At 41.9% G+C, this 20,095-nt stretch overlaps 1 protein-coding gene across 2 annotated transcripts in view; it reads left to right on the top strand.

Annotated features, from left to right (window-relative positions):
- The window catches only part of adnpb (activity-dependent neuroprotector homeobox b), a 10,067-nt gene extending 2,345 nt beyond the window's left edge, over positions 1-7,722 (top strand). For both annotated transcript variants that reach the window (XM_046057123.1, XM_046057122.1), the window contains exons 2-4: positions 1,902-2,018; positions 3,367-3,459; positions 3,666-7,722. In XM_046057123.1, the coding sequence (XP_045913079.1) occupies positions 1,911-2,018; positions 3,367-3,459; positions 3,666-6,662 (3,198 nt within the window). In that variant the 5' untranslated portion in view covers positions 1,902-1,910 and the 3' untranslated portion in view covers positions 6,663-7,722. The remainder of the gene's footprint in view (positions 1-1,901; positions 2,019-3,366; positions 3,460-3,665) is intronic.
- The last annotated feature ends 12,373 nt before the right edge of the window (positions 7,723-20,095 follow it).

Raw genomic sequence — 20,095 nt, 5'->3', positions numbered from 1 at the left:
CCTCTCATCTCTCCCCTCACACTCCTTCTACCCTCGCTCCCCTCCCCTCTCTCTCCCTCTCTCTCCCTCCTCTTCCTCCCCCCCCCCCCCCCCACCTCATCCTCTCTCACACTCACCCTCCCCCTTCCCTGATCTCTCTAGCTCCTTCTGTCCCTCCCCTTCCTCCCTTCCAACAACCCTCCCTCATGTCCTCCCTCCCATCCTCTCCCCTCCCCCTCCACTGCAGACATATTGTAGAGGCTGCTGCTGGCTCAATAGGAGGCGCCATTCTGTGATAGTATTGCGAGGCAGGGAGAAAAATGGGGCAGGCAGAGGTAAGGGAGGCTTATATAATGGAGCTCCTCTAGCGCCATCTACAAGTAATGAGAGGAAGCAGGAAAGAGAGACAGAGGGGATGTGGGCAAGGGTGTGTGTCTTTTCCACTCACTCTAGCATATTTCTGAATGGAAGACAGACAGACAGCAGGTTGGCAAGACAGACTTGTGGATCAGCAGAAGTGTCTCTGGTTGCCTGCCTGGGCTCTTCACTAGCCCAAAAACACACTCACTGTACCCCCTCTCTGTTTTGTTTCCTGTAGAAGGGAAATAAGCTGAGGTGTTCACAGGGATTGTTTGGGTCTGTGCTGTTTGTTGTCACTGAGCTTCCTTTATGTCATCGTGCATCAGTGACCTTTGACCTCGCTACATGGAGCTCTGTGGAGATTGTGAATTAGACCGCCCATACTTCCTCTGGCAAAATGTACCTTTGCTAAACTTGTTGTTAGTGATAATAACATCATGAATCGGTGGATGGTGGTTTATCTGTATGTTGAATGGAACCAATGGGTCTGTCTTTAGGTTAGCAATCTTTCTTTCTACTTCAGACAGTGCGTGAAGTTAGCCCAGGTCAATCAAAAACTTTGAGCTGTAACAAAAGAATAATGTTGTCATTAGCTTTAGTACACAGTGGTGGTGCAATCTACAAACTATATTGTGTTTATCATAAATAACAAACCATTGAGCACTGGCTCCTTGAGGTTTAACATACACATCAAGTGCCATTTCCCTCCCTAATCGGTTTTAAAATATTTTGAAACCTGCAATGTTTTAATCCATATTTGCAAGAAGAAGTCTCTAGAATGCTGGCACAATCAGTGGAATAGTGTGAAGGAACGCGTACAGCGTCGGCAGTCTTATCAGCATTTTAAAATCCACTAAGGGAATTGAAGCTTTGCTAATAGACCTTTTTCACGGTATACGTTTTGACATGTAACAGGAGGTGAAGTGCAGGTGTAAATTCTATATAATTCACTGTAGCTGCTTCAGGTTCAGGCTCCTGGTATTGTGCACGATGGCTTACTGTCAGTGTCAGCCAGTCTGTCAACGCGGGGGGTGTGGGGGGGTAGTAATGCAGAGAGCTCGGGCAAAACAGCGCGTACTCAAACTGGACTTTATTTTTCATTGTCAGAGCAGTACCTAAAACAACACGCCTCACCAACGCAGTCCTCTGTGCTGTTTAAACTCGGGGCTTGTTTTTGGTCTGAATCCCTGCTTGAAGGCTGAACTTGTTGGTTGGACAATCTATTGGGGAACAACTCCTATGACTCAGATAAGTAGTTGTAACATCTGTAGCCATGTCTGAATTAAGTCATAACAAACATTGATGTAACAGACAACTATGTCTAAATGCCAAAAAGCCATTACTTTAACAGTTAGTTGAAGTCATCATGTTGCGTATTTCATGTCTGAAAGGGATTTTGGTCAAGACTTTCCTTTTTTTGCTGTTTATACTAGGTAAGTTAAATCAAGTAAAAGATAATTTTTGGTGAGCTACTCCTGACTTGGCGTTTCTTTAACATGCACCTGTCCAAATTCTACCCGTTAACTGTTGTTAACTCGCTGTATGTGTCTCTTTCTCTTCAGGTGGGCAGAATGTTCCAGCTCCCTGTCAATAACCTGGGCAGTCTGCGGAAAGCAAGGAAAAATGTCAAGAAGGTCCTGGGAGACATCGGCTTGGAGTTCTGTAGAGATCACCTAGAGGTGAATATAATAAGTTTGGTGTTTTTATAATGATGGCTGCACATTCTACTGTACCTCCTGTTGATAGCTTTACCTTTAGCGTACGCATTCTCCAGAGTTTCCTCAATTACCAACTAGACTTTGATTATCTTCAAATTCATATTTCCAGCCTCAAGTGTAAGAATGGTTTGAATACATGTGGTATACATATGGGAAATTTGTTTTTGTTCAATAATAAGGTTAGTTTAGGCTGAGAGGATTCTTCCATTTGGCTCGCTGTGGGAAATAAGGGTTCAGCAGTAGGGTGCCTGGCACTGCTGGATAAATGTAGAGAATGTATGATGATAGGAATCTATGAACTGGACTCATATAATATTAACACATACAGTGTTATGTGATTACCCTCATTGACACCATGTCTGCATTCTGCTATATCACACTTAACGTTGCAGTAAGATGCCCCTCTGGATTAAAAGCAGAAACCAAAGACTTAACATAATTCAGCATCCGGTTCTCTGGATTTTATAGAGGCATAGGCACAAACATGAAGAACTGTACAGTTGTGGTGAGGCTATATTACATTTTAGACGATATTGAGGGGGTCTGAATTATGACGTACCTCCCTAATTTCTGAAAGTTTTTGGTAAATATTTAATTGCCATTAGTTTAGACATGAGCCAGAATCTATATGATTTTGTTTTACAATAAGCTTATATAGTGAACATGACAGGCCAGGTGTTTTTTCAGCGCTCTGAAAGCCTTCAGCTGTAAATACTTTAACTCAGAGCAGAAAAGCGCCCAACGTTATTTGCGTTATTTTTTTCCCCCATAATCCATTTGGATAAGATTTGAGTCTACTTAGCAGAAAAATCATGGTTAGGCTAAGGACAGGTGATTCGGTTATTACCAAGCAACAATAAAAAAACAAAAAACAAAATGCACCTGCTCTTGTATTAATTATTTTTATTGTCATTAGTCAAAAAAGGCAGTGCGGAGCGCCTCTCGTTTTGCAACCTGCAAAATGCGCACTGTCTGATCAGGGCATGATTTTCCAGTCCCAATAATAACGTGTCAGAAGACCGTAGAAAGCTTGGAACAGGGGTACGATTTCAACCCTGTTTAATATTTCTGGGTAACAGAGGGGGAAAAAATTAAAATAATTGTCCACAGTTACCCAGAAACCCCTTGCTTGTGTCCCTGTGTAAACCTGTATCATTCTTAAGCAAGAAAACTAAAATCATTCTGCCATTTGAACATCTCACACATCCATAGAGACCGCCTTTGTAATGTTTCAAATATTACTCTCCTGATTGATCGTGCCTTTGTTTCATCAACATCAAGTATTAAAGTTAATTCCCTTGTTTTTCAGGACTATAAAGACTTTACTCCTCCGGAGGTGTATATAAAGCACACTACCTGGGAAGATGTGTGCATGTGGGAACCATCACATACCAAAGTCCAGGTGTGTGACACACACAAATACACACTCTCACAAAAAAATTCTTCTTTTTTTTCCTCAGCACTGGCATTTGAACCTATTGTTTCAAAATTATTCGTTATTTTCACACCACAAAAACAGAAACAATTTATAAAGGTGCAATAAAAGTTTCATTCTCTCCGACAAAGACCTTGCAAAGTCTAAAATTTTTCCCACCTCTGTTTCACCAGGACTACAGATCAAAGCCTTTCTGCTGCTCCGGCTGCCTCTTTTCATCCAAGTACTTCTCTGCATACAAGAGCCATTTCCGCAATGTCCACAGTGAGGACTTTGAGAACAACATTTTGCTCAACTGCCCCTACTGCACTTACAATGGTAACAAAAAGACTCTGGAAACGCACATCAAACTTTTCCACATGCCCAACAACACTGTGCGGCAGGGCCCCGGTGGAATGGTGGCTGGAGGTGGTGGGATCATGATGAAGGACGGGGTGCTGAAGAGGACAGGGGACAGTGTAGAACAGGCGGTGTATTACTGCAAGAAGTGCACCTACAGGGACCCTTTGTACAATGTAGTGCGAAAGCACATCTACCGGGAACACTTCCAACAAGTGGCCCAGCCCTATATTGTGAAACCAGGAGAGAAGACAAATTCTCAGAACGGTGGCACAGCAGGAGCCACAGGGAATACAGAAAGTAACACAAACAATGTTAACAGTAACCAGATTCACTGCAAAAAGTGTCTGTTTGTTCCAAGAACCTATGAGGCACTTGTTCAACACGTCATTGAGGACCACGAGAGGATTGGCTACCAGGTGACTGCAATGATTGGGCACACCAGTGTGATAGTACCTCGTCCCAAACCCATCATCATGATCCCACCCAAAATCCAAGGAGACAAGACCATCATTGGGATGGGCCCTAAAGGTGCAGTAATGGCCACTACCAGGTCTCCTGGCTCACAGCAGCTGGGTCGAGTTGTCATCGCATCAAAGACGGGCTTCAACTCAAGCCTTCTATCTGGGATGAAACATGATGCAGTAAGATTAAAGGCCGGGGCCAACCAGTCGTTCTCCATCAGCAGCCAGCACGTGAGGGTTACTTTGCCAGGGAATGCCCAGGTTTCTGTGCCCCAGCAGTCTCATGCGGCAAAACAACTTATTTCTGGAGGCAGCGTGCGGAGTCCAGTTGTGGTCAGTGCCTCTTCCTCACTCAAATCTAACCCTCTGGGTTCACGTGTCCAGGCGGCAGCTACTACTGTAGCCTCTGTCACGGCCAAGAAAAGTGGCTCCTCAGTCCTCGGCACATCCTACACACAGAAGTGGAAAATCTGCACTATCTGCAATGAGCTCTTCCCCGAGAATGTGTACAGTTCTCATTTTGAGAAAGAGCACAAAGCGGAAAAGGTGCCTGCTGTAGCCAACTACATCATGAAGATCCACAACTTCACCAGCAAGTGTCTCTACTGTAACCGCTATCTCCCCAGTGACACACTGTTAAACCACATGTTGATCCATGGTCTGTCTTGCCCACACTGCCGTGCAACCTTTAATGACGTGGAAAAGATGGTGGCCCACATGCGGCTGTCGCACCCCGATGAGAGCGTTGGCCCACGCACAGATTCTCCTTTGACCTTTGACCTCACTCTGCAGCAGGGCAATCCCAAGAATGTTCAATTGATCGTCACTACCTACAACATGAGAGATGCCCCAGAGGAGTCGGTGGCATTTCACGCTCAAAACAACAGTGCTGTGTCATCAGCCTTGACTGCCTCACTTGTATCAGGCAAGAGGTTAATGCCTCAGCACCTGCCCAAAACACCGACAGGGGCAGCTGACAGCGCACCAACCAAGAGTGCCCCACAGGCATCTGTGCCCTACAAGAGGGATGTAGGCAAGACACTGTGTCCTCTTTGCTTCTCTATCCTTAAGGGCCCAATCTCAGACTCCCTTGCCCACCACCTGAGAGAGAGGCACCAGGTGATTCAGACAGTCCACCCTGTAGAAAAGAAACTGACCTACAAGTGTATTCACTGCTTGGGAGTTTACACTAGTAACATGACTGCCTCCACCATCACTCTACACTTGGTGCACTGTCGAGGTGTCGGGAAATCCCAGAATGGACAAGACAGCCGGGTAGCTCATTCTTCTCGGGTCAGCCAGGCTCCGAGCAGCGTTCTTAAACGGGCCAGCTTTGATAGCTCTGACACCAGTGCACCAAAACGAAGGAGGCCGGGACCACCTGGGGAAAGGGCCCACCCTAGGGATAGCAACGGCCCATCTGCGTTTGTAGAAAATCCTGATGAACCTGTAGTTTTGGCGCTTGACCCCAAAGGACACGAAAACGAGTCGTATGAATCCAGGAAGTCATTTCTAACGCAGTATTTCAGTCGAGCGCCATATCCCACACAACGGGAGGTGGAGAAGCTGGCAGCCAGTCTGTGGCTGTGGAAGTCGGACATCTCCAGCCACTTTGTCAACAGAAGGAGGAAATGCATACAGGAATGCGAAACCCAGAAATCCAGCGTGTTGCTCGGGTTCAGTATGCACGAGCTCAGCAAAGTGAGTCACGAGTTGGCGTTTGGCAAGGATGGCGTGTACGAGGGAAGACATAGCAAGAGGCGGACATCCAGGATGCACATGGGGGTGTCAGAGCAGGCTCTCCGGAGACACAAGGAGCTTGTTGCTGCTAATGGCGGTGTAGACCTGCCACAAAAGGGAGCGCAAACTGGGACTGTGGAAGATGCTAAAGTAACGCTTTCTGCACCCAAACCCAACAGTGCCAGCAGACACCAAACTAAGACAATCAACAGCACCATACCACAGAAAATGCCTCTAGACCTTTCTGAGCCCATTGCCATCGACTCTGACAGTGACGAGGAAGAGCAGCAGAAAGATAACAATGAACGAGAGGGCGAGGTACATCTCTATGGTAACAAACAGCTTACTGGAGCTAAGACGAGAATGGAGCCGAGGACAGGGGCCAAGATTGTTTCAGATCTAGATGATATGTCAGATGACGATGACGATGAGGACGACGACGAAGATGATGAGGACGATGAGGAGGATGAAGGGGAGCATGTAGAGAATGGCTTCGGGCCCACAGAGGGCCCAGGAAGACAGGCTGTTAAAGCAAGAGACACCCTTCCCATTATTATTCCCAAGTTTGTACCATCATCTGCAAGAAGCGGGAGAGACGGGGCCCAGCTGGGCAAACAGCAGGTCTGACTAAGAAAATCAAAAAGACTCGCACATTCAGAGAGACACTTTAGATTTGATCCACGCCAACAAATCTGCCTCGCCTGAACTGAAGGACACATCTGTGAAGGAGTGAGCGATAAGGAGAGAACTCTACTTGAGTGAAAACTCAGAAAAAGCCATCCAGTGACATTTCCAGGCAGGACTCAACGAGCAGCTAGGACTGGTGTAAAGATTTGTAAACAAAGACAACAGTGGAGTTACACCAAACGAAAAGAAACATTTTTTTGCCTTCTATACACTTTATTACAGTGAGATGAGGAGTTATTAACGTTGATTTAGCCGCTGAACTTGTTAATGTGGCTTAAAATATTGAGTTGTAAGGTAAAGCTTTTAAGCTGACCAGATAATCCATAATTTTTCATGTAGTTATACTGAGATGGGTAGTGTAAATTTGTACAGTCTTTTAGCCATGTTTGGACAGATGTTGCTGTTCATGTACCCTTAAATATTTGCTATTACCTGTGTGTAAGGTAGCCTCATGTTCTACATTGGTATGCTTAATGATAGGTGTCGCTTTGGTGGCTGGTATTTTCTCGTATGTTTAAGTTTATTTTTTAACAAAAACCTAGTTTTTTGCAAAATAATATATCTATATATAAATAAAATAACAGAATTGATTTTTTTTTTTGATTTTCCTTGATTAGATTATATTTTTTTTTATTTGAGCCCCCATCTTTGTTTGTTTTTTTTTTGTTTTTTATTCTGTTGGGAAAGAATAGTAGCACCGAGCTATTATCTTAGAGTATAAAGGAGCATTATATCATCTTTTTGCAGCCATAAGCGCATTAGCCTTGACTGAACTGTTCTGGCTTTCTGTTTTCATGTATTTTCTTGGTGTTTCTTTCCCCACAAGACTGGACAGTAACCACCATACTGACAAAAACTGAAGCTTTTTTTTTTTTTTTTTTTCTTCAAAAGGACAGTTGTGTTCGATATATTCTTGAATTGTGCGTATTTGTTTTATGTTTTCATTTATCACTTAAGCATTTATGAACAATAAAGTGCTGTAATTGTGCTTCTCATTGAAGTAATGGGCATGGTAGTTTCTTTGTTCAGCGAAAGCAACAGAGAGGTTGTGCACAAAAATGATTATTGGTGCTTGCTGATGCGCAGCAATAGTTAGAAAAGCTTTTGAGTGTGTTTGATTATTGTAAATCTACTTTTGGCTGCAGTTGTCTAAACTTAAACATTCTCCTTAAAGTTGCTTTTTAAAACTTCACTCTAAAACTTTCACATTCCTTAGCATAACTTTTTATAAGTGTGTAGACATCCTGTTCATAACAGGTAACCAGTACAGCAGAGAATGAAGTGCTGAGTACTTCTCTGTGGGAGCTAAAGGTTGTATGGGTAATGTCGCAAAATGCATTGATGGCCTTTGGAAATACTGGAGCGCAGTGGATTTCAACTTGGGAGTCAGGACCCCCCAAGCAGTCCCAAGATAAATCTGAAAGGTTACAAGATAATTAGATTGTTTATTGTGTGAAATACTAATTCCTTCCTCTCTTCAGGCCTCTAAATGTCCTTAACATTAAATCCAATAAGGAAACAATCACTGCTCACAACCCATGACCACATGTCATTTAGAGGTGAAATAACTCTGAAACACCAATCTTGTTTAGAAACAGCCAGGAAACAGGCATCTTACATGGTTACATACAGTACCACAAAAAATACCTGCCATTTGATTTGTCTTTGTAGTTGTTGTTGATGGAGAGTGACATCGAAGTCACAAGACTACCATCACTGGCTAGTGACATTTGTTGTGGAAGAAAGTCCAGATAAGAAAATTATCTTTTCCCCCAAGTTAATTGAATCTTACAGAAGGAACTGTTAAAATTAGCTAATTGAATATTTAATTATCCAATCAGGTCTGAAATATCTTGACATATCCATGAGCACATCTTAATGAGATTTTACACTGCTTTGTAAATGTGAGAAGACAGTGGGGAATATCAACTAAGGGTGGGATTTTGTTTTATTTTTCTGCAAGAATTATAATGTATATATTCTTCTTCCATCAAGTTATGCAGGAGTTGTGTCTTCAAGTAGCCAAAAATAGTTAATGGCATATCCAACATTGCTTGGTAACCAAAATTAAATTGCCACCCAGGCTAGCCTCACAAGATCAGAGCGGTATTACATCTCTGGTGTAATGGAGGATGAGGGTTCACTGGCATTATCTGTGCAGAATGATGATTTCACTGTTAGATAAAGCCTCGTCAGTATGTTTTAGACCATAGAAACTGCAAGTGAAGGAGACAATGATGTCATCCTCATAACTTGTGAAATAATTGACAAAGATTCTCCTCCTGTGTTTTGAATGCTGATGCTGGGGTTGTGGATTGTAACATGGCCATCCTTGATATAGAGTACCTGTGTAAAACCTCATCCACTGTATATACCACTGCTGTCCAGTTTCCAGAACCAATTGGATGAAATCTGCTTGAAATCTGTGACAAGCTACACATTTGAAGTAAGCCTCGTTTGGATGCGCCCCTTTCAGGTCCACAATGAGGTGTTTTAAGAACACATGAAACAGAATACATGATGTGTTTTTCAGAGAGCCACAATATGTCTTCCTGTGTTCTTGTTATACAGCTATACCAAATGGATACTGTCTGCATATTATCAAAGATTAGCTGTGGTTAGAAATAGAACACTACATTATTAACCCTTTGCTGAGGTGCACCATTGGATGAAAGGTACTCTCCCAATGTAGGGATCAATTAGATCAGACTGAGTCACGCTGTTCTACCATCTCAGGTAAACTGAGTGAGATGAGACATGTACATTCACTATATATACTTTTACCTCCAAAATCCCATCCTTTGCCACCCTGGGATGAGGAATCTAAAATGGAGGGAAATTACCCCAGTGCAAGAGGGAGAGAGAGAGAGAGGCAAGACTCTCCTTGGCTGGCTAGTCAGTGTTGCTATGCTGTTGTAAGGAGAGGGAGAGAGAGAGAGAGAGCAAGGGAGGGAGGGAGGGAGGGAGGGAGTGGGGGGGGAGGCTGAAGGCGAGAGAGAGGGAGAGAGAGGCCTGGCAGACTGTGGGGGAGGCGGAGGCCTCATCTGCAGTGCTGTGTGCAGAAGGAGCACTTAACAGTCTTTCAAAGGGGGAAGGGGAGGGAGACTAGAGAGGGAGGGAGACAAAGGGGTGGGGAAAGGAGTTGGGGGGAGGGGAGGAGAGGAAAAAGGGAGTCAGAGAGAGATCGGGGTGTGAGGGAGGAGAAGCGGAGAGGAGAGGAGATGAGAGTGGCAAGGTAAAATGTGGGGAGGAGGTGGTAGGGGCAGAGGGAGGAGGGGTGTAGGGGGAAGGGAAAAGGAGGAGGAGGAGGAGAGACAGAAAGAGGGGAGAGGAAGGGGTAGAGAGAGGAGGAGTGGGGGGAGGGGAGGTGATGGCGGTGGTGTAGAGACAGCGCCCCCTGTAGCTGGAGGAGAGGGACGGAGAGGCCCTGGTGTGTGTGTGTGCTGTCAGACACAAAGAGGTTGAGACAAAACAGCCCTTGTACTTAACAGGAGGGAGGCTAATTAGTTGAATCGGCCACAGGTCAGTTTAGCATTTCCCCCCAACTGACCTGCATCCACCTGAACAGGAGGAGAGAGCGGGTGACAGATTAAAGTAAGTGAGGAAGAGAGAAGGGACATGTAGGGAGATGTGGGTTGCAATGTAATAACTGCTGAGATGGAGACGCTGATAGCGCCCCCTGTAGGAGACTGGCAGGCCTCAGATTTCTTTTTAGCAAAAGCAAGGGGGGGATGGGGGGGGGGAATAAAAAATAACACATTTGTGAGAGCATGTGTGCCAGTGGAAGTGACACTTCTTATGTGGGTACAAAATATCATCATGTACTTCACATCCTTTGAATATTGCATGTCGCTAGAGGTCATCTAGATTAGGGCGCCACACAAACCAGGACAATAACACCAGCACAGAGACAGGGGGGGAGAGAGAGGGTGGTGGAGGGGAGATGGAGGGGGGGGGGGCAAAGAAAGGCCTTGCAGACTGGGGGGGGACAAGAGGCCTCTTCTGCAGTGCTGGGTGGGGGTGAGGTGGGGGTGCTGGCAGGAGTGGGAGGCTGAGGGGGGACTGGAGAGAGAGGGGCAGGGAGAGATGGTTGCAGATGTATCCCACTACTAGCGCCTCCTGCAGTTAGAATGGCCTTGCTACACATATTCACACAGTACAAATGATTCATGGAATGATGAAATTAAATCATTTAGATGGTGAAATAATGAAAAGAAAGAGAGGGAAAGAGAACGAGAGTGAGGCCTGTGGCCAACTGTAAGAGAGAGATGTAATTCGTGAGGGGGGGTGAGACAAGACTGAAAAGAATGTGAGAGGAAATGGGAGATGGAGGAGAATGCACTTTACAGTACATGAGTGCATAGTGGCAACATCCAGTTGTGACAGATCCAGTACAGGGTCAGTGCAGAGAGCAACAGTCAGCTTGGAGGGACTACATGAACCCTCTTTAGTTGGAGAGAGAGGACCAACGATTAAAGTCATGAAAAAAGATACAGATATTTAAAGTTCATGAAATCCAGAATAAGTAGGATGCCAATCTTTACCCTCCACACAAGTGGTTCCCAAACCTGCTACTTGATCAGTATTTAATTTAATTTAAAGGAATAGTTCCACATTTTGGGAAATCTGCTTTCTTGCTGAAAGTTATCTGTTCACTAAATATGAAACTACCGTGAGCAGCCAATCAGCTTAGTTTAGAACAAAGACTGAATTGGCGAATCCAATTCAAAATACTTACAGCTAATCAACCAATACCATACATCGCTAGCTGCTGCTATCCACCTACTATAATCTCATCGCATAGCTAAAAGAGCAGACTGTATGGCCAAACATAGATGACATGGTTAACAATAAGATACCATTAATATAGCAACTTTTGCTAACTAACATTGTTTAGTAGCCCGGATGGGATCACCGTGCAGTTTCCCTTCAAGTTCAAGTACAGGTTCAAGTTTCTTTTATTACCACATGGCTACGCTGCTGGATTTCAGTACATCTGGATCTCAGTACAGATGGAATGACTGTGACAGGACTCTACATACACCATCGGTGCAAAAGAAACATACAGTACACAACTCCACATTCAATTACAATTAGGCCGGCAGCAGTGGTGGCAACCGCTCACTGTCTGAAGGCACCTAAAGCTCACTTAGTAACAAGTTGTGTCTTGCTTGTTTAATCCATTTTAAAAAATGACAAGTTGTGGTTTTACAGCGGGCAATGTGGCAATAGTGTTAATTTCGCAGACCGACGGGTATCAATCTTCTCATCTAACTGTTAACAAGAAAGCGAATGAGCGTATTTCCAAAAATGTTCCCAAAGTATAGCTTTAAGGATTGCAAGAGGCCTGAATATGTGAAAGAATATTTTACTTCCTTTAGGCATTTTTGACTACGAAAAAAGGAAAAATGTGAGAAGAAATATTATCATGACCCCTCAAATTTATCTAGGGACCCCTTGGGGGTTCCCAGCCCTATGTCAGAAAACAATGATTGGGGGTGGGTCATACTGAGGACAGAAGAAGTGACAGATAAAGGTGGCACTTATTTTTTGCCATGACAGCCAACAAATGTTGCAGATAGCTTCCAATTTGCCTGTCAAAATGTGAATCAAACTTTCCAGGATGTTGCATGAGTAGGGAACACACAAACACAGCTGCTGACATCATCTTGATCTTACTGTAGAGAGAGAGTAAGCTGGTCCTGAGGCTCTCTGCAGAAACAAGTCTCCGACAGCCTCAGGAAAGAAACACCAACTCAAGCAGATCAAACCAAATTATCAACAAGCAAAAAGAAAAATTTACTGAATACTGGAAAGATACGACCAAAACACAAAGTAAATTAAAATGTTATCTGACCTTAAAAAGAGAATTCACACTGGCAAATTACCGGAGCACAACAAAATGTCCTAAATTAAGAAAAATGTTAACAACATACAGACTGAGTGAACACAGCCTGGCCATAGAAAAGGGTCGCCACAGACAGAGCTGGCTACCACAAGAGGAGAGACTCTGCTCCCAGTGTGACAGAGGACAGGTAGAGACAGAGCTGCACTTTCTAACCTCATGCCCTAAATATAAAACATTAAGAGAAAAACACTTTGCAAACATTTCCTAAATATACTCCAAATTCGATTTTATATCAGACACTCCCCTAGTTACTGGGAGAAATGCCAGAATGCCAAATCATAGTAGCAAAATATATCTCCTCATGTCACGAACTGAGGACACCCAGTGGAAACTCAAACTAGACTGGTAAATATATTAAATAATTGTATTTTAAATTTTTTAAACTTTGTTTGTTATTTTAATAATTGTTCTTTGGAAAAGAAACCCATGAACTATTAATACCTCATGAGTTTATATGTTTGTTTTATTTATTTATTTATTATTATTTCACATTTAATAATTGATTTTCTTTATTTTCTTATTTTTTTTATTAATATATTGTTGTTTCTTTATTGATCCTAAACATTAAATTACTTCTATATACTGCTGACCTATGTGCGTGTGTGTGTGTGTGTGTGTGTGTGTTTATGTTTTTATATCCTACTATGAATGCACACTAACCGATGGGGACTTGTGTCACAGTGGGGACAAAAACTGAGTTCCCCACAGATGCTTTTTGAGGGTTAAGATTTGGTTTTAGGGTTCAGGTTATAATTAGGTTGAGATTACGCATGTAGTTGTGATGGCCAAGGTTAGGGCAAGGGGCTAACGAATGAATTATGTTAAGGAGATGACCCCACAGGGATAGAGAAACAAAAGTGTGTGTGTGTCAGTGGGGGACCTACAGTAATACTTCCATGGAAAAGACAAACAGCAGAAAGCTTTGGATAGTGACAATGAGGCAGCCACTGGCACCCCCTTCACACGGAAAGAGGATGTCTGCTGCTTCACGCTGGACATATTGCAGAGGGGTTGGTGGGAGGGGTGAGACGCACGGTTGAGAGGAAGTCTGCAAGAGGTCAGACACTTTGTCTACAGAGCTGTGTACACAGCAGGTGGGGGAGAGGGAGACCGAAAGGGAGGGGAGTGATGAACAAGGCAATAACTACTGGTGAGACTGGCTGAAGGGATGTGTCTGTAATGTTTTGGTGAATATACTCATAGACATACAGTTTTTGTCTCGATTAAGAATGTATTTGATCTATCGGTGTTTAAATACATTAAAAATTAAAACGTAGAGGTCATTTTGTGATACAAAACAGCTGCTCTAGTGCGGAGTCTTGTTCAAGAACATTTCAGGTAGACAGATGTTTGCCAACATCGAACCTGAACCTGTTCTGTCCAGCTGAAGGACAGTATCCTTATTCACCTTTTGCCCTGCTACTGTGAAAATATATTATATATAAAACATAATATATATTTTTAGTGCAAAAGCAGAAGAATTTGTTCTTTGCCCTTGGAGTTCTTTCCTGGACTTTCAGTAGAGTAACTGGGAGTTTTGGATCACAGCCTCAAACTCCTGAACAGCCTGTAGTTACTTTTAATAGATTAGGTGATTTAGAATTAAACAGTCTACACACTGAATTAGGTAGATTTATTTTTTCACAATACAACAGGTTATAGAGTGAGACTGAGTTTGTAACTCCCTTCTGCTACGTAGCAGACAATATACATTAATATAGAAGCAATTCTAAAAATGTCAAACAGAAATAAACTATATTCAATAGAGCAGTGGTGAGGATGAATTTGAGTTTAAAAGTCTGATAGCTTGGGGGTAAAAGCTGCTCTACAGTCTGGTGGCTTACTACAGAATAATGCAACCTGGAGGATCTCGAGCATAAAGTCTAGGCTTCCAGTCTTTGCAATTTGAGTCACATATTGTAAAAAATATTTATGGAAAGCAGTGGATGTTTGGGAATAAATCAAAATTTAGTATTCGTAAATTTGAAAAGAACTATATGTTGTGCTTTAGAAAGTGGCTGACAGCAGTGTGTACATGGTTAGTACATGGTACAGCCAGACTATGTACCTAACTCAGGCACCCTCGCTCATTTCGTTGCAATTAGAGTTGTTGAGGTTACAGCCTTACTTGGTCTGGTATGACCAGTTAGATTATGGTGGTGAATGTTGGGTAACTTTAGATAGATACTGTGTAACTGATATTAAGACACGGACGTGGATCACATGACTAATTGCATGTGAAAGCGGTTGCTCGATGAACCCACAGAGAATTATCTTGAGTCTTGTAGTGACTTTCAGCTCATTCTTAAAAGCTTTCTGGCCTTAACTGTTTGGGCTCGGAGTCACTGCTCTCAGGGAAGGGCAAAGATAGGCTACATCAAAATGTACTTTAAAACAACATACCAAATACCCTAATTTTACTGTATCAAAATACAACAAAGTACAGCAGCCATGCCATGTATCAGAATAAACTGGTGTATTTTTTAATTCAAAAATACTAAAAATACTTTTCCAAGGCGCCATGAAATCACTTCACAAACACTTTATTTTTTTCAGTGCACAACTGATTAAAACTTAACTTTGAGGGTTGTTACCAACCCGTAAGCAATCAGCTAGAACATTACGTAAACTGGTCACTTACTTAGCCTAGGCTACTAAAACACCAAAACGTATCAGGAACTGTTAAGAATTGTAGCAATTAAGCTAAAAATTGGTGGAAAGCTGGTGACCTACACATTTATCACCTTAAGCTTCTGCTTTGGGTCTGGATCAATATGCTGTTCTGTACTGTGTAATATTTTACAGTATTTTGATACGAAATATGAAGGCATTGTCATTGACCCCATCAAATACAAAATCTTTTTTTGCATTTGAAATATGTGTTTTAAATACATGTATCATAAATAACGCCCATTCCTGACTGTTCTTATATAGTCGGTTTCATCAACAGCAGGCAGCTGTTTTCAGCGAAAACACTAACAGCAGATGAAGTTACTGACCAGCTAGTGAACATAGTGGAGCATTTAGCAGCAAACGAGCCAGATAGTTTTTCTCAGGAGTTGCTGAGCTAAAAGCAGAGTGAATATTGAAGTTATATTCTAGAAACGAATGAATGCTAATGTTGCTCCATGCTGGACACTGCACGCTGGGTAGGATATTTGAGAATCATCTGACCCTGAAATTCTTCTTTCAGCACTTTCTACAAGGGAAACCTTAATCCACTCTAATACTCTTCCTGATTACTAAAGGGATATTAGAAAGTACGTATAATTTGGTGTTATAATTACATACTTGGTCTTTCATAGTCCTAAATAAAGTCACTATAATAACCATGCAGCTTTAGGACTTAGAATGTAGCATTTACCTTTTTAACCTTTTGAAAGTCATTTTGCTGTGGTATTTGTAAAATACCCCACTGAAGTGTGTTATATGGTTACTGTGGTTTACTTTCAGCTGTATGAGAGCAGATAGTGATGGGACACAAATGGGAAGACACAACTGTACTTGATTGCCACTACAGAGAGGCCATCACAGTATGTGTGCAGACTGTACTCACTGATTGACCTTCATATGTAAATTTCTCCATGGACTAGTTCCTCCTTACCTGCGTACACTTATGTGTAGAAATCAGAACCACTATGCCTTGTATTCCCACAATGTTCTACAGATGTCGGTACTTAGAGTGAAGATGGAGTTTTGTATCTCAACGAGACCGTGTTAAATAAAGGAAAAATGAAAACATGTCTGGTGAAAGAGTTAAATAGACCAAAGGGTTAGAAATAGACCTTTTTCACAGCAGACATTTTTAGTCGGAAAAGCACAGGTGTTACTAATTACATTAATGAGGCAGCTGTTGTTCTAATGTCCCAGTAAGACAGCGTGACAGTGAGCCAGCATGCACAAAACCAAGACAGTGAAACCAAAGATGCTTGTCTTCCACGAATGATGATTCCTAGTGCTTCCACTCACTCTGGATGATTGGAATTTTGATTAAGTTGATGCTTGGAAGAGCGGTGATGGGAATGAATGGGATAAAAAGAGAGTATGGGTACCCAGTCTTAAATGATGGAGAAACAACAGCATTGAGAGATGAGGAGAGATGCTGGCAAAAACTTTTGTAACAATTCGCAGTTCAAATAATATTAGTGAAGAGGGGAAAAGAGGGAGGGAAATTACAGTAAAGGAGAGAGAAGAGCTATTACAGCAAGAAGAAAACCCTAATGACCTACTAAGCAAACCAATCACAAAGACAGAACTAAAACGCACTCTCCAGAAAACAAAGATGTCAGCACCAGGAATATATCAGATCTGTTATATAATGATAAACCAGATCAGTGAAACTTCAAAGGATATATTACTAGAACTATATAATAAAATGTGGGAGGATGGGAAACTGCCACAGAGCTGGAAGGAGGGTGGTATAGTGCCAATACTATATTAATAATATATTTGCAAACTAATGGAGAAAATGATCCCCTGATGGATCCAGCTGTATGTTTAGAGCATGAAATCAGAAAAGCACAAGTAAACAGAGAAAGTGTAGTGGCTGTTTCCTTTGACATAGAGAAGGCATGATGTGATGTGGAGAGAAGGATTGTTAATTAGACTGTAAATAGTATATATATATATATATATATAGATGGACTAAGAGTAGGGAAGAGTTATTAAAGAAAATATATTGTTGAGAACGGAACACCTCAAGGAAGCTGAAAACAAGGGAATAATCCAAAATCAGAGCAAGGAATCCAAAATACAGTGGCAGGACTGAACACTCAACATAAGACGACGACACAACACAGACAGAACAGAACTGAGGGCTTAAATACACAGGCAAACAAGCATTGAGGGATGCACAGATGAAACACATCAGGTAATCAAACAACGGGAAACAAAGCTAAACAAGGACACATGAAAACTGATCACTACAACATAAAAAGTAAAGCAAATGGGAACACATAAGGACAGAGTAAACAAAGTAAAACAGAAAACATGGAACGACTACAAACAAAAGAAAACCAGGGCAGGAAACAGAGACAGGACCAAACAGGAAAGAGGACTACACTAAAAATGGAGACATGGGACTAAGGACTAAACACTAAGACATTAACTAAGAACTAAGATAAGAAAAGGACAGAGACAGGTAAAGACTAACATAAACTAAACAACTAAACATAAAAATAAACAAGGCTGCACAGAAGAAACACAAAACCCCAAACCATGCGAGCCTAAAAACAGGAAAAATATTCAAATGAAACCAAAATCCTAACATAAGCCCTTTATTATTCTCCATAATAATAAATGATGTTTTAAGGGAAATAAAGAATGGGATGGGGTTTTCACTTTCTGCGGATGACGGGGCGATTTGGAAGAGGGGAAGAAATCTGGAATTTATTGTAAGCTACAGGAAGCTATTACGGAAATAGAGGAGTGGTCGTATAAATGGGGTTTTAAATTATCAGTAGGTAAGACAAAGACAGTGACAGTGTTTTACAAAGAAAAGAATTGGTAGTGAGGCAAAACTAAAGTTACATCATCAAGAATTGGAAAGAGTGAAACACTAAGTTTTTGGGGTTATGGTTTGATGAGGGAATTACATGGGGTGTACATATTCAGAAAGTATTGGACAAATGTAGGAAGGTACTAAATGTTATGAGGCAATATATTGTGGATTAATTAGATCAGTATTAGATTATGGTTGTGTGGTGTATGGATCTGCATCAAGCACATCCCTCAGAAAGTTAGACCATATTGAGTTTCAGGCTTTTAGATTATGCACATGGGCATTTAAAACAACTTCAACAGCATCACTACAGGTTGAAATGGGAGAAATGCCACTAGATGAGAAGAATACTGCTATCTCTGAATTACTGGGTTAATTTACAGGGCCACAGTGAAGATCACCCAGCACAAGGCACTTTAAAACCTTGTTGGGAAAAGGAGAGGAGGGAGACAAAAAGCTTTGGGTGGACAGTTATACTGAAAGCAACAGAGCTAGAATTAGATTAACTTCAGTCCAACAGTACCATTGCCAGCAGTACCACCTTGGGTACTCCCTGAAGCCACAGCAGATCTTACACTATTAGAAAAGAAGAACGAGGATAGGGAGTTTATTTTGAATTCACATGCTATACAGGCATGTAGGCCTATTAATAGTTACCACAGTTACTTCCAGATCTACACAGATGCATCACAGAATAGTTAATAAGATAGGTGTAGTTCCAGAGTTTCTTACAATAGGGAAGAGGATTAATGATGAAGTATCAGTATACACAGGAAATAAAACCATTGAGAATGATTATTTGTGACAAATACGTAAACATGACTCAGGCAGGTGTGAAAACGGTGGGCAACAGGAGACAGTCAAACACGTCATGGTACACTGTATGGTAAGTATGAGGGAAAGAATTTTGATTAGAATAGAAATTCTTGGAAAGAACTCAAGAGATAAGTGCTACGGCATTGTTTTTAATTATCTTAGCGTAATTAATATGATTGAGATGATCTGAGTCTTATTTTTATTTTTTTTGTTTTGTTTGTTTTGTTTTTGTTTTATTTTGTTTGGTCTAAAATAAGAAGTCATTCTAAACCACGCTCCATACCAGTTGAGTAATGCACCATTTCGTTGTGTGCCAACCGTCAATAAAACTCAAAGAAGAGGTGAAGCGGACCAAAAGACCCTCAAACGCTAGACATGATGCGGCGACCCAAAGAAATTCAGGAACAAATGAGAAACAGAGTCATTGAAATACATCAGTCTGGAAAAGGTTATAAAGCCATTTCTAAAGCTTTGGGGCACCAGTGAACCATAGTGAGAGCCATTATCCACAAATGGCGAAAACATGGAACAGTGGTGGACCTTCCCAGGAGTGGCCAACCTACCAAAATTACCCCAAGAGCACAACGATGACTCACACACACAAAAAAAACCAAAGCAACATCCAAAGAAGTGCAGGCTTCACTTGCCTCAGTTAAGGTCAGTGTTCATGACTCCACCATAAGAAAGAAACTGGGCAAAAATGGCCTCCATGGCAGAGTTCCAAGACGGAAAACCACTACTGAGCAAAAAGAACATAGGCTCAGTTTTGCCAGAAAACATCATGATGATCCCAAAGACTTTTGGAAAATACTCTGCGGACTGACGAGACCAAAGCTGAACTTTTTGGAAGGTGCGTCCCCCATTACATCTGGTGTACGAGCTCTCTTAGCTTGGAGGATCTGCCTTTTTTATGGGTTAGGGTTAGAGGATAAGATGCTAACCCATCTTTGATTTGAGGAGATATTACATCCCCAAAAATAGGTTATCTTTTTTCTGGATGGGAATGATATGGATGTTAGCAAGATGCTGCTGCCCATATTTTTAGTTTAAAGAATGAGTCTTGTATTTCCTTTAAATGACAAAACTGCACTTTAAGAATAATTAATTTTCTCTCTTGCTCTCTCTCGCTGATCGTCTGTGTTATTTAAT

This window comes from Micropterus dolomieu, linkage group LG08 (genome assembly GCF_021292245.1).
Source record: "Micropterus dolomieu isolate WLL.071019.BEF.003 ecotype Adirondacks linkage group LG08, ASM2129224v1, whole genome shotgun sequence".
Lineage (NCBI taxonomy): Eukaryota > Metazoa > Chordata > Actinopteri > Centrarchiformes > Centrarchidae > Micropterus > Micropterus dolomieu.
The sequence above is the reverse complement of the archived record's forward strand: the minus strand, read 5'-3'. Positions and strand labels throughout refer to the sequence as shown.